Below are 15,104 nucleotides of genomic sequence, written 5' to 3'. Positions count from 1 at the left end.
TACCATCCTCTCCTGTCCTCTACCATCCTCTCCTGTCCTCTACCCTCCTCTCCTGTCCTCTACCCTCCTCTCATGTCCTCTACCCTCCTCTCCCGTCCTCTACCATCCTCTCCTGTCCTCTACCATCCTCTCCTGTCCTCTACCCTCCTCTCCTGTCCTCTACCCTCCTCTCATGTCCTCTACCCTCCTCTCCTGTCCTCTACCATCCTCTCCTGTCCTCTACCATCCACTCCTGTCCTCTACCATCCTCTCATGTCCTCTCATGTCCTCTCTAGCTTTATCTTGGCCAGGTCGCAGTTGCAAATGAGAACTTGTTCTCAACTAGCCTACCTGGTTAAATAAAGGTGAAAAAAAAATAAAATAAAAATATGTCCTCTACAAACCTCTCCTGTCCTCTACCATCCTCTCCTGTCCTCAACCCTCCTCTCCTGTCCTCAACCCTCCTATCCTGTCCTCTACAAACCTCTCCTGTCCTCTACCATCCTCTCCTGTCCTCTACCATCCTCTCCTGTCCTCAACCCTCCTCTCCTGTCCTCAACCCTCCTCTCCTGTCCTCTACCCTCCTCTCCTGTCCTCTACAAACCTCTCCTGTCCTCTACCATCCTCTCCTGTCCTCTATCCTCCTCTCCTGTCCTCTACCCTCCTCTCCTGTCCTGTCCTCAATCCTCCTCTCCTGTCCTCTACCATCCTCTCCTGTCCTCTACCCTCCTCTCCTGTCCTCTACCCTCCTCTCCTGTCCTCTACCCTCCTCTCCTGTCCTGTCCTCAACCCTCCTCTCCTGTCCTCTACCCTCCTCTCCTGTCCTCTAACATCCTCTCCTGTCCTCTACCATAATCTCCTGTCCTCAACCCTCCTCTCCTGTCCTCAACCCTCCTCTCCTGTCCTCTACCCTCCTCTCCTGTCCTCAACCCTCCTCTCCTGTCCTCAACCCTCCTCTCCTGTCCTCTACCCTCCTCTCCTGTCCTCTACCCTCCTCTCCTGTCCTCTACCCTCCTCTCCTGTCCTCAACCCTCCTCTCCTGTCCTCTACCATCCTCTCCTGTCCTCTACCATCCTCTCCTGTCCTCAACCCTCCTCTCCTGTCCTCTACCCTCCTCTCCTGTCCTCTACCCTCCTCTCCTGTCCTCTACAAACCTCTCCTGTCTTCAGGATCGAGGGAAAGATGAACGGAGCAAAGTACAGAGAGATCCTTGACGAAAACCTGCTCTAGAGTGCTCAGGACCTCAGACTGGGGCGAAGGTTCACTTTCCAACAGGACAACGACCCTAAACACGCTGCCAATACAAAGCAGGAGTGGCTTCAAGACTAGTCTCTGAATGTCCTTGCGTGGCCCAGCCAGAGCTCGAACTTGAACCCAATCGAACATCTCTGGAGGGACCTGAAAATAGCTGTCCAGCGACGCTCCTCATCCAACTTGACAGAGCTTGAGAGGATCTGCAGAGAAGAATGGGAGAAACTCCCCAAATACAGGTGTGCCAAGCTTGTAGCGTCATACCAAAGAAGACTTGAGGCTGTAATCGCTGCCAAAGGTAAATGAGGGAAAACAACTACTTAATACATTTTAGAATAAAGCTGTAACAAAACAAAATGTGGAAGAAGTGAAGGTTTGCATCGTGCCAACATCTCAGCTAAATTCCACCTTTCCGAATAGTCATTCCTTAAGATATTTACACGTGAGCATCTTTGTCCGTGACATGACCTCTCAACTCTTCCTGTCGGCCCTCCCACAGATGCATTAATCAATTCCCCAGTCTTCCTGTGGGCCTGATTCATTAATCAATTCCCCAGTCTTCCTTTGGGCCTGATGCATGAATCAATTCCCCAGTCTTCCTGTGGGCCTGATGCATTAATCAATTCCCCAGTCTTCCTGTGGGCCCGAGGCATTAATCCCACCATCCCCAACTGTAAAAGGTTTTATTTCTTATAGTTATGATCAAATTGACTCTCTTCACAGTCCTTCATTCACAAGCTATTAAAACGTTTATGGGAACAGGATCTAGGTGATGAGTTTACTGACGACACACGGGAAGATATTCTGTAAACCGTGTCCCCTCTTCTATTTGATCCTAAATCCTAAACCGCTCACTGGACTACACTCAGGTTCGCTCTAATGATCTATCCTGATGTCCACCCTGTTTGCGACAGGTGTCGGCAAGCTCCTGCTTCATTAATACCTACGTTTTGGTCCTGTTCTTCTCTACATAACTATCGGTCTGCCATCTCTAATACCATATCTAATGTTTGTTTTTTGTTTTACCACCTCAGGCACCAACTAGCCTCATCTGAGGAGTTTTTGCACAAACAACATCTAAGTTCAGACATTTAAAAAAAACGTTTTATTCCTCGCTCATTCTGACCCACGTCTCTCTCGCTCTCTCTCTGTCTCTCTCACACACAACTTTCTTCCACTCCCACATCCTTCGCCCCCTCACACACACTGCCACTATTCAGCTCTGAGCTTACCACCCAGTGATTAGAAATAGCTTTAATGAGATGGATCCCCTTAATGAGGTATCTCTTAACGAGGTGTCCCTAGCAAAGTGGTAGTGGAACACACTGGATTGGCACTATACCCACTAGTGCAACAGCTAATTCAGAACTGACATTAGCTCAAATCAAATCCATCCTCTCTCTCTTTCCCCCCTCCTCTCTCTCTCTTCCATCTCCTCTCTCTCTCTTCCATCTCCTCTCTCTCTCTCTTCCATCTCCTCTCTCTCTCTCTTCCATCTCCTCTCTCTCTCTTCCATATCCTCTCTCTCTCTTCCATCTCCTCTCTCTCTCTTCCATCTCCTCTCTCTCTCTTCCATCTCCTCTCTCTCTCTTCCATCTCCTCTCTCTCTCTTCCATCTCCTCTCTCTCTCTCTTCCATCTTCTCTCTCTCTCTCTTCCATCTCCTCTCTCTCTCTCTCTTATATCTCCTCTCTCTCTCTTCCATCTCCTCTCTCTCTCTTCCATCTTCTCTCTCTCTCTTCCATCTCCTCTCTCTCTCTCTCTTATATCTCCTCTCTCTCTCTTCCATCTCCTCTCTCTCTCTTCCATCTCCTCTCTCTCTCTTCCATCTCCTCTCTCTCTCTCTTCCATCTCCTCTCTCTCTTCCATCTTCTCTCTCTCTCTCTTCCATCTCCTCTCTCTCTGCCATCTCCTCTCTCTCTCTCTCTTCCATCTCCTCTCATCTCCTCCCTCTCTCTCTCCCATCTCCTCTCTCTCTCTTCATCTCCTCTCTCTCTCTTCCATCTCCTCTCTCTCTCTCTTCCATCTTCTCTCTCTCTCTCTTCCATCTCCTCTCTCTCTCTTCATCTCCTCTCTCTCTCTTCCATCTCCTCTCTCTCTCTCTTCCATCTTCTCTTCCATCTCCTCTCTCTCTCTTCCATCTCCTCTCCCTCTCTCTTCCATCTCCTCTCTCTCTCTTCCATCTTCTCTCTCTCTCTCTTCCATCTCCTCTCTCTCTGCCATCTCCTCTCTCTCTCTCTCTTCCATCTCCTCTCATCTCCTCCCTCTCTCTCTTCCATCTCCTCTCTCTCTCTTCCATCTCCTCTCTCTCTCTCTCTTCCATCTCCTCTCTCTCTCTTCCATCTCCTCTCTCTCTCTCTTCCATCTCCTCTCTCTCTCTTCATCTCCTCTCTCTCTCTTCCATCTCCTCTCTCTCTCTCTTCCATCTCCTCTCTCTCTCTCTTCCATCTCCTCTCTCTCTGCCATCTCCTCTCTCTCTCTCTCTTCCATCTCCTCTCTCTCCCTCTTCATCTCCTCTCTCTCTCTCTTCCATCTCCTCTCTCTCTCTTCCATCTCCTCTCTCTCTCTTCCATCTCCTCTCTCTCTTCCATCTCCTCTCTCTCTCTCTCTTCCATCTCCTCTCATCTCCTCCCTCTCTCTCTCCCATCTTCTCTCTCTCTCTTCCATCTCCTCTCTCTCTCTCTTCCATCTCCTCTCTCTCTCTTCCATCTCCTCTCTCTCTCTCTTCCATCTCCTCTCTCTCTCTCTTCCATCTCCTCTCTCTCTCTTCATCTCCTCTCTCTCTCTTCCATCTCCTCTCTCTCTCTCTTCCATCTTCTCTTCCATCTCCTCTCTCTCTCTTCCATCTTCTCTCTCTCTCTCTTCCATCTCCTCTCTCTCTGCCATCTCCTCTCTCTCTCTCTCTTCCATCTCCTCTCATCTCCTCCCTCTCTCTCTTCCATCTCCTCTCTCTCTCTTCCATCTCCTCTCTCTCTCTCTCTTCCATCTCCTCTCTCTCTCTTCCATCTCCTCTCTCTCTCTCTTCCATCTCCTCTCTCTCTCTTCATCTCCTCTCTCTCTCTTCCATCTCCTCTCTCTCTCTCTTCCATCTCCTCTCTCTCTCTCTTCCATCTCCTCTCTCTCTGCCATCTCCTCTCTCTCTCTCTCTTCCATCTCCTCTCTCTCCCTCTTCATCTCCTCTCTCTCTCTCTTCCATCTCCTCTCTCTCTCTTCCATCTCCTCTCTCTCTCTTCCATCTCCTCTCTCTCTTCCATCTCCTCTCTCTCTCTCTCTTCCATCTCCTCTCATCTCCTCCCTCTCTCTCTCCCATCTTCTCTCTCTCTCTTCCATCTCCTCTCTCTCTCTCTCTTCCATCTCCTCTCATCTCTCTCTCTCTCTTCCATCTCCTCTCTCTCTCTTCCATCTCCTCTCTCTCTCTCTTCCATCTCCTCTCTCTCTCTCTTCCATCTCCTCTCTCTCTCTTCCATCTCCTCTCTCTCCCTTCCATCTCCTCTCTCTCTCTTCCATCTCCTCTCTCTCTCTCTTCCATCTCCTCTCTCTCTCTTCATCTCCTCTCTCTCTCTTCCATCTCCTCTCTCTCTCTCTTCCATCTCCTCTCTCTCTCTCTTCCATCTCCTCTCTCTCTGCCATCTCCTCTCTCTCTCTCTCTTCCATCTCCTCTCTCTCCCTCTTCATCTCCTCTCTCTCTCTCTTCCATCTCCTCTCTCTCTTCCATCTCCTCTCTCTCTCTTCCATCTCCTCTCTCTCTCTCTTCCATCTCCTCTCTCTCTTCCATCTCCTCCCTCTCTCTCTCCCATCTCCTCTCTCTCCCTCCCATCTCCTCTCTCTCCCTCCCATCTCCTCTCTCTCCCTCCCATCTCCTCTCTCTCCCTCCCATCTCCTCTGTCTTCCCCCGTTCTTCTCATCTTCTACCCCTCTAATTATACACACTTTTTATATTCCTTGACTTTCTCACAAAAAATGTCCCTTCCAGTTGCTGTGGAGAACCAGCCTCCTCTGGAGAAAGATTATAGGATCTGGGCAGAACAATACGGGCCAGGCTGTGCTGGGGTGTGTGTATCCAGACGGTACTGTCGATCAGGACACACACACACACACACACACACACACACACACTCTCAGTCCCTACCTTGGCGGGTGTGTGTATCCAGATGGCAGCGTTGAAGAGGACGTGGTCACACAGCTGTTTGAGTAGCGGCGCTCCGTGGGTTAACCCGTCCAGGTACTTAGCAAAGGACAGGAACTGTTCCAGCACAGCTCGGGTGATGTGGACCCTGGACGACTAGAGAGAGAGAGAGAGAGAGAGTCAACCTGTCAATCAATCATTCATCAAGACTGATCTAACACAGCTCTGGTGATGTGGATCCTGGACGACTGGAGAGAGAGAGAGAGTCAACCTGTCAATCAATCATTCATACGGACTGATCTAACACAGCTCTGGTGATGTGGATCCTGAACGACTAGAGAGAGAGAGAGAGAAGAGGGAGAGAATCAGTCAATCAATCGTATTGTGAGCGAACATGTACCTTCTCCAGCAGGTACCCGATCACCAGGAATCCTTTCCCCCCCAGCATCTGCTCCTGCATGGCCACAGAGCTCTTCAGCAGCTCAACCAGGAAGGCCAGGAGGGTGGCACTGCAACACAACACAGAAACACACACACACACACACACACGCACACAATTTAACATGGAGAACACACACAAACATACACACACACACACACACACAATTTAACATGGAGAACACACACACACACACAATTTAACATGGAGAACACACACAGACACACACACACACACACACAATTTAACATGGAGAACACACACACACACAATTTAACATGGAGAACACACACACACACACACACACACACAATTTAAAATGGAGAACACACACACACACACACACACACACACACACACACACACACACACACACACACACACACACACAATTTAACATAGAGAACACACACACATGCACGCAAAAACACATTATCTGTAAATACATACAGTATGTTATGTAGATGATAGCAAATATTTATTAAGTGAATCTGAAGAACCAATCATGAATCACCAATCATGAATAACCAATCACGAAGCACCAATCATGAATCACCAACCATGAATCACCAATCACGAAGCACCAATCACGAAGCACCAATCACGAAGCACCAATCACGAATCACCAATCATGAATCACCAATCATGAATCACCAATCACGGATCACCAATATGTGGGTGGCAGAAAGCCTAGAGGTTAGGAGTGTTGAGCCACTAACAGAAAGGTTGCTGGTTTGAATCCCTGAGCCGACTAGGTGAAGAATCTGTCTATGTGCCCTTGTTCAAGACACTTAACCCTAATATCTACTGTAAGTTGCTCTGGATAAGAGTGTCTGCTATCAATCACTGATATACTGTAGGCTGAGAATGGAGTCATATTAACTAACTCCTCTCTGATAGTAGAATGGAGTCATATTAACTAACTCCTCTCTGATAGTAGAATGGAGTCATATTAACTAACTCCTCTCTGATAGTAGAATGGAGTCATAGTAACTAACTCCTCTCTGATAGTAGAATGGAGTCATAGTAACTAACTCCTCTCTGATAGTAGAATGGAGTCATAGTAACTAACTCCTCTCTGATAGTAGAATGGAGTCATATTAACTAACTCCTCTCTGATAGTAGAATGGAGTCATATTAACTAACTCCTCTCTGATAGTAGAATGGAGTCATATTAACTAACTCCTCTCTGATAGTAGAATGGAGTCATATTAACTAACTCCTCTCTGATAGTAGAATGGAGTCATATTAACTAACTCCTCTCTGATAGTAGAATGGAGTCATATTAACTAACTCCTCTCTGATAGTAGAATGGAGTCATATTAACTAACTCCTCTCTGATAGTAGAATGGAGTCATAGTAACTAACTCCTCTCTGATAGTAGAATGGAGTCATAGTAACTAACTCCTCTCTGATAGTAGAATGGAGTCATATTAACTAACTCCTCTCTGATAGTAGAATGGAGTCATAGTAACTAACTCCTCTCTGATAGTAGAATGGAGTCATATTAACTAACTCCTCTCTGATAGTAGAATGGAGTCATAGTAACTAACTCCTCTCTGATAGTAGAATGGAGTCATATTAACTAACTCCTCTCTGATAGTAGAATGGAGTCATATTAACTAACTCCTCTCTGATAGTAGAATGGAGTCATAGTAACTAACTCCTCTCTGATAGTAGAATGGAGTCATATTAACTAACTCCTCTCTGATAGTAGAATGGAGTCATATTAACTAACTCTTCTCTGATAGTAGAATGGAGTCATATTAACTAACTCCTCTCTGATAGTAGAATGGAGTCATTAACTAACTCCTCTCTGATAGTAGAATGGAGTCATATTAACTAACTCCTCTCTGATAGTAGAATGGAGTCATATTAACTAACTCCTCTCTGATAGTAGAATGGAGTCATTAACTAACTCCTCTCTGATAGTAGAATGTAGTCATAGTAACTAACTCCTCTCTGATAGTAGAATGTAGTCATAGTAACTAACTCCTCTCTGATAGTAGAATGGAGTCATATTAACTAACTCCTCTCTGATAGTAGAATGGAGTCATATTAACTAACTCTTCTCTGATAGTAGAATGGAGTCATATTAACTAACTCCTCTCTGATAGTAGAATGGAGTCATATTAACTAACTCCTCTCTGATAGTAGAATGGAGTCATATTAACTAACTCCTCTCTGATAGTAGAATGGAGTCATAGTAACTAACTCCTCTCTGATAGTAGAATGGAGTCATAGTAACTAACTCCTCTCTGATAGTAGAATGGAGTCATAGTAACTAACTCCTCTCTGATAGTAGAATGGAGTCATATTAACTAACTCCTCTCTGATAGTAGAATGGAGTCATAGTAACTAACTCCTCTCTGATAGTAGAATGGAGTCATATTAACTAACTCCTCACTGATAGTAGAATGGAGTCATATTAACTAACTCCTCTCTGATAGTAGAATGGAGTCATATTAACTAACTCCTCTCTGATAGTAGAATGGAGTCATATTAACTAACTCCTCTCTGATAGTAGAATGGAGTCATATTAACTAACTCCTCTCTGATAGTAGAATGGAGTCATATTAACTAACTCCTCTCTGATAGTAGAATGGAGTCATATTAACTAACTCCTCTCTGATAGTAGAATGGAGTCATAGTACACTAACTCCTCTCTGATAGTAGAATGGAGTCATAGTAACTAACTCCTCTCTGATAGTAGAATGGAGTCATAGTAACTAACTCCTCTCTGATAGTAGAATGGAGTCATATTAACTAACTCCTCTCTGATAGTAGAATGGAGTCATAGTAACTAACTCCTCTCTGATAGTAGAATGGAGTCATATTAACTAACTCCTCACTGATAGTAGAATGGAGTCATATTAACTAACTCCTCTCTGATAGTAGAATGGAGTCATATTAACTAACTCTTCTCTGATAGTAGAATGGAGTCATATTAACTAACTCTTCTCTGATAGTAGAATTATAGAGTTATAGTACTGTGTCTTGGATGCTATAAAGAGCTGTGCTGCCTTGTTCATTGACCTGTCAAAGGCGTTCGACACTGTTGATCATTCAGTTTTGCTGAAGAAGTTATCAAGAGTCGGCCTGGGGCATACAGCCTGTTAATGGTTTCAGAATTATCTCAGTGACAGAACTCAGGCCATCTTGATAGACGGGGTTAAATCAGAATTATCTTAGTGACAGAACTCAGGCCATCTTGATAGACGGGGTTAAATCAGAATTATCTTAGTGACAGAACTCAGGCCATATTGATAGATGGGGTTAAATCAGAATTATCTTAGTGACAGAACTCAGGCCATATTGACAGGTTAAATATGAACTTCTTGAGATTCAAAAAGGTGTTCCTCAGGGTTCTATTTTGGGTCCATTATTGTTCACGTTGTATATTAATGACATAGGAAACACTGTTAGTACCTCTAAAATTCATCTCTATACAGATGACACAGTTTTGTGTTCCTGTGCCACCTCAGTGCAGCAGGCCATTCATGTATATTGTAGTACTGTAACAGTATATAGTTATAGTAGTACTGTAACAGTATATAGTTATAGTAGTACTGTAACAGTATATAGTTATAGTAGTAATGTAACAGTGTATAGTTATAGTAGTACTGTAACAGTATATAGTTATAGTAGTATTGTAACAGTATATAGTTATAGTAGTATTGTAACAGTATATAGTTATAGTAGTACTGTAACAGTATATAGTTATAGTAGTACTGTAACAGTATATAGTTATAGTAGTACTGTAACAGTGTATAGTAGTACTGTAACAGTATATAGTTATAGTAGTAATGTAACAGTGTATAGTTATAGTAGTACTGTAACAGTATATGGTTATAGTAGTATTGTAACAGTATATAGTTATAGTAGTAATGTAACAGTGTATAGTTATAGTAGTACTGTAACAGTATATGGTTATAGTAGTATTGTAACAGTATATAGTTATAGTAGTATTGTAACAGTATATAGTTATAGTAGTACTGTAACAGTATATAGTTATAGTAGTACTGTAACAGTATATAGTTATAGTAGTACTGTAACAGTATATAGTTATAGTAGTACTGTAACAGTGTATAGTAGTACTGTAACAGTATATAGTTATAGTAGTAATGTAACAGTGTATAGTTATAGTAGTACTGTAACAGTATATAGTTATAGTAGTACTGTAACGGTATATAGTAGTACTGTAACAGTATATAGTGATATTAGTACTATATATACATATATATTATATTTTTTGATATGTATAGTTTGACAATGTAAGTAATAATGAACTTGCCATGTCAATAAAGTCAATTGAATTGATTTGAATTGAGTGAGAGAGTGAGAGATAGAATGAGGGATCTTTCTCTCTTTTGTTCCCCATCCCTCATTCTCACCACACGGTGGTGTCCACAGATCTCTCTCTCTCTCTCTCTCTCTCTCTCTCTCTCTCTCTCTCTCTCTCTCTCTCTCTCTCTCTCTCTCTCTCTCTCTCTCTCTCTCTCTCTCTCTCTCTCTCACTCTCTCTCTCTCTCTCTCTCTCTCTCTCTCTCTCTCTGACTCTCTCTCTCTGTCTCTCTCTCTCTCTGTCTCTCTCTCTCTCTCTCTCTCTCTCTCTGTCTCTCTCTCTCTCTCTCTCTCTCTCTCTCTCTCTCTCTCTGTCTCTCTCTCTCTCTCTCTCTCTGTCTCTCTCCCTCTCTGTCTCTCTCTCTCTCGCTCTCTGTCTCTCTCCCTCTCTGTCTCTCTCTCTCTCTCGTCTGTCCCCCTCTCTGTCTCTCTGCCTCTCTGTCTCTCTCCCTCTCTCTGTCTCGCTGTCACTCTCTCTCTCTTTGTGTCTTGTCTGTCTCCCTCCCTCCCTCCCTCCCTCCCTCCCTCCCTCCCTCCCTCCTACTCACCACACGGTGGTGTCCACAGAGCTGTCGTTGAGTTGTCTGTAGTCCAGTTGTGAGAAGAGAGGGAAGAGGACCTGTATCCCTCCTATAGAGTGGATGGCACTGTGGATGGAGTGGGTCACTATGGCCTTCACATCCTACAGGAGAGAACACACTGTTAGGACACACACACACACACACACACACACACACACACACACACACACACACACACACACACACACACACACACACACACACACACGCCCTGTAAAATGGGTCGATATGACCTTCATAGCCTACAGGAGAGAACACATACCATGAACACACAGATTAAAGTCAGGGACACACACACACACACACACACACACACACCCCACCCTCCCTCAACCCCACACCGCCCCCCCCCCCTCCCTCAACCCCCCCACTGACCTGCAGCATGAGTGCATGTGGGGAGTGTACGAAGTTGGATGCGTTCTCCCTGGGTGAAGACTCCAGACAGAGCTGTGCGTCTGTGGCCTTGGCGTTGTAGGTGAAAGAGATGGAGCTGGCTAGCTTCCCATCATACAGGACCTGCAGTACATTACAGTACACAGTCATTTAGAAAACTCTCTTATCCAGAGGGACTAACAGTCAGTTCATTCATCTTAAAGGGATACAGCAAGATTATGGAAATTAAGATGTTTTTATACTTACCCAGAGTCAGATACCATTTTTAATGCTAGCATACCCGTAGACTTCTAGTCATTGAGCTAACGCTAGTTAGCATTGGTTCATGAAACTACCTCTAACTTCCTTCATACTGCATGCAACCCCCCCCCCCCGAAATGATATCAACGAGGTCATCTGACTCCGGGGAAGTAGAACATATCACAGTTTCCCCTTCAAGGTAGCTCGGGAAGAGAACCACACAGTCACAGTATGTCCCACTTTTCCTCAATAACCTGCCTACCTGCTTATGGTGCTCTGCCAGGTGGATGTCACTCTCCGACTTAAACTTAAAGGTGCTCTACAGGGGGAGATAACGGAGGAGGGGGAGATAGGGGGAGATAGGGGGAGACAGAGGAGGAGGGGGTAGATAGGGGGAGATAGAGGAGGCGCGAGGAGATAGGGGGAGACAGAGGAGGAGGGGGTAGATAGGGGGAGATAGAGGAGGAGGGGGTAGATAAGGGGAGACAGAGGAAAGGGGGAAAGGTAGGAAAAACAATATATTAATTCATGAAAGAAAAGGAAGAAGGACTAGATAGAGAGGAATGACATAGAATGGAGTGTGTTAGTCAAATTAACACATCATTAGTCAAATTAACACAGTGTTAGTCAAATTAACACATCATTATTCAAATTAACACATCATTAGTCAAATTAACAGAGCGTTAGTCAAATTAACACAGCATTAGTCAAATTAACACATCATTAGTCAAATTAACACAGCATTAGTCAAATTAACACATCATTAGTCAAATTAACACAGCATTAGTCAAATTAACACAGCATTAGTCAAATTAACACATCATTAGTCAAATTAACACAGTGTTAGTCAAATTAACACATCATTATTCAAATTAACACATCATTAGTCAAATTAACAGAGCGTTAGTCAAATTAACACAGCATTAGTCAAATTAACACATCATTAGTCAAATTAACAGAGCGTTAGTCAAATTAACACAGCATTAGTCAAATTAACACAGCATTAGTCAAATTAACACAGGGTTAGTCAAATTAACACATCATTAGTCAAATTAACACATCATTAGTCAAATTAACACATCATTAGTCAAATTAACAGAGCGTTAGTCAAATTAACACAGCATTAGTCAAATTAACACAGCATTAGTCAAATTAACACAGGGTTAGTCAAATTAACACATCATTAGTCAAATTAACACATCATTAGTCAAATTAACACATCATTAGTCAAATTAACAGAGCGTTAGTCAAATTAACACAGCATTAGTCAAATTAACACAGGGCTAGTCAAATTAACACAGGGCTAGTCAAATTAACACAGGGCTAGTCAAATTAACACATCATTAGTCAAATTAACACATCATTAGTCAAATTAACACATCATTAGTCAAATTAACAGAGCGTTAGTCAAATTAACACAGCATTAGTCAAATTAACACAGGGCTAGTCAAATTAACACAGCATTAGTCAAATTAACACATCATTAGTCAAATTAACACAGGGCTAGTCAAATTAACACAGCGTTAGTCAAATTAACAGAGCGTTAGTCAAATTAACAGAGCATTAGTCAAATTAACAGAGCGTTAGTCAAATTAACAGAGCATTAGTCAAATTAACAGAGCGTTAGTCAAATTAACAGAGCATTAGTCAAATTAACAGAGCGTTAGTCAAATTAACAGAGCATTAGTCAAATTAACAGAGCGTTAGTCAAATTAACAGAGCGTTAGTCAAATTAACAGAGCATTAGTCAAATTAACAGAGCGTTAGTCAAATTAACAGAGCGTTAGTCAAATTAACACAGCGTTCATCTCTTCCCCCTAGATACCTACTAAGGTCAAACTAGTCACCTGAGGTTAAGCTAGTTATCTTTTAAGGTTAACCTAGTTACCTACTAAGGTCAACATTTTAACATCATAGATTTAGCCGGTGGCAACTTCTGGAATAGACACCGGCTGGAATGCGGTTTTAACCAATCAGCATTCAGGTTCAGACCCGTTTGTATAATAGATTCTCCTTACAGTCACGTGTTCATGTTGTTTATTAAAAACCTTTTCATTCAAATCAATACTTCAAAACCAAATGGTAGATCCAGGTAGTCCCAAAAATGGGTGTTTGTTAAATTGTGATTTTAATGAATGGAGCGAATTTGGAGCGCCAGCTTTTTCTTCTTCCTGTGAGCGAGGAGCGGTTTTTAGAGGAGTAGTTTTTAGAGGAGCGGTTTTTAGAGGAGTGGTTTTTAGAGGAGTAGTTTTTAGAGGAGTAGTTTTTAGACGAGTGGTTTTTAGAGGAGCAGTTTTTAGAGGAGTAGTTTTTAGAGGAGTAGTTTTTAGAGGAGTAGTTTTTAGAGGAGTAGTTTTTAGAGGAGTGGTTTTTAGAGGAGTAGTTTTTAGAGGAGTAGTTTTTAGAGGAGTAGTTTTTAGAGGAGTAGTTTTTAGAGGAGTAGTTTTTAGAGGAGTAGTTTTTAGAGGAGTAGTTTTTAGAGGAGTAGTTTTTAGAGGATTGGTTTTTAGAGGAGTAGTTTTTAGAGGAGTAGTTTTTAGAGGAGTAGTTTTTAGAGGAGTAGTTTTTAGAGGATTGGTTTTTAGAGGAGTAGTTTTTAGAGGATTGGTTTTTAGAGGAGTAGTTTTTAGAGGAGTAGTTTTTAGAGGAGTAGTTTTAAGAGGAGTAGTTTTTAGAGGAGTAGTTTTTAGAGGAGTAGTTTTTAGAGGATTGGTTTTTAGAGGAGTAGTTTTTAGAGGAGTAGTTTTTAGAGGAGTAGTTTTTAGAGGAGTAGTTTTTAGAGGAGTAGTTTTTAGAGGAGTAGTTTTTAGAGGAGTTTTTAGAGGAGTAGTTTTTAGAGGAGTAGTTTTTAGATTAGTAGTTTTTAGAGGAGAAGTTTTTAGAGGAGTAGTTTTTAGAGGAGTAGTTTTTAGAGGTAGTTTTTAGAGGAGTAGTTTTTAGAGGAGTAGTTTTTAGAGGAGTAGTTTTTAGAGGAGTAGTTTTTAGAGGAGTAGTTTTTAGAGGAGTAGTTTTTAGAGGAGTAGTTTTTAGAGGAGCGGTTTTTAGAGGAGCGGTTGGAAAGGACGTGGCTCCGTGAGCAATGAGAACCATTTCCAATTACTCAACTCCGCCCACATACTCTGGTGTGTACGTGTGTGTGTGTGTGCGCGTGCGGTGTGTGTGTGTGTGTAGCATGGTTTAGCCCTACCTTGTAGCCGGGACCCAGTTGATGTATGGCGAAGATCTGAGCGGGGTTGAGAGCCTCACTGAACACGTAGACAGCTCCCAGCTGACCACAGAACACCCTGTTAGCATCCGCAGTCTCCGACGAACCTAGAAAACACTTATCATAACTCTGTAGAGGAGAGGAGGGGGGAGGGAGAGAGAGACAGAGAGAGGGAGGGAGGGAGATGTGAGGGGAGGGAGAGACAGAGGGAGAGAGATGAGAGGGGAGGGAGAGGGGAAGGGAGAGGGGAAAGAGGGAGGGAGAGGGGAGGAAGAGACAGAGGGAGGGAGGTCGGGAGGGAGATGAGAGGGGAGGGAGAGACAGAGGGAGGGAGGTCGGGGAGAGAGATGAGAGGGGAGGGAGGTTGGGCGGGAGGGAGGGAGATGAGAGGGGTGGCAGAGGAGGAGAGAGGGAGGTATTGGTCATGTAGTCATTCATTATATTCATTCAACAGTAATTGATAATAACAGTCTTGATCTCACAGCCTGAGGGAGAAGTCAGCTCCAGATATGGTCAAAACCTCGTGTTGCTTTCTGTGGTCAGTCCT

At 43.4% G+C, this 15,104-nt stretch overlaps 1 protein-coding gene across 1 annotated transcript in view; it reads right to left on the bottom strand.

The window, feature by feature from the left end:
- The window catches only part of LOC139537936 (neurobeachin-like), a 314,233-nt gene that overhangs the window by 193,962 nt on the left and 105,167 nt on the right, over nt 1–15,104 (bottom strand). The window contains exons 9-14 of the mRNA XM_071339839.1: nt 14,540–14,686; nt 11,615–11,671; nt 11,095–11,235; nt 10,687–10,820; nt 5,756–5,864; nt 5,359–5,511 (exon numbers count right to left, since the gene is read on the bottom strand). Of these exons, the coding sequence (XP_071195940.1) occupies nt 5,359–5,511; nt 5,756–5,864; nt 10,687–10,820; nt 11,095–11,235; nt 11,615–11,671; nt 14,540–14,686 (741 nt within the window). The remainder of the gene's footprint in view (nt 1–5,358; nt 5,512–5,755; nt 5,865–10,686; nt 10,821–11,094; nt 11,236–11,614; nt 11,672–14,539; nt 14,687–15,104) is intronic.

This window comes from Salvelinus alpinus, chromosome 13, assembly GCF_045679555.1.
Source record: "Salvelinus alpinus chromosome 13, SLU_Salpinus.1, whole genome shotgun sequence".
NCBI classification, from domain to species: Eukaryota; Metazoa; Chordata; class Actinopteri; order Salmoniformes; family Salmonidae; genus Salvelinus; species Salvelinus alpinus.
Note: the sequence above shows the minus strand (reverse complement) of the source record. Positions and strands in the feature narration are given on the sequence as shown.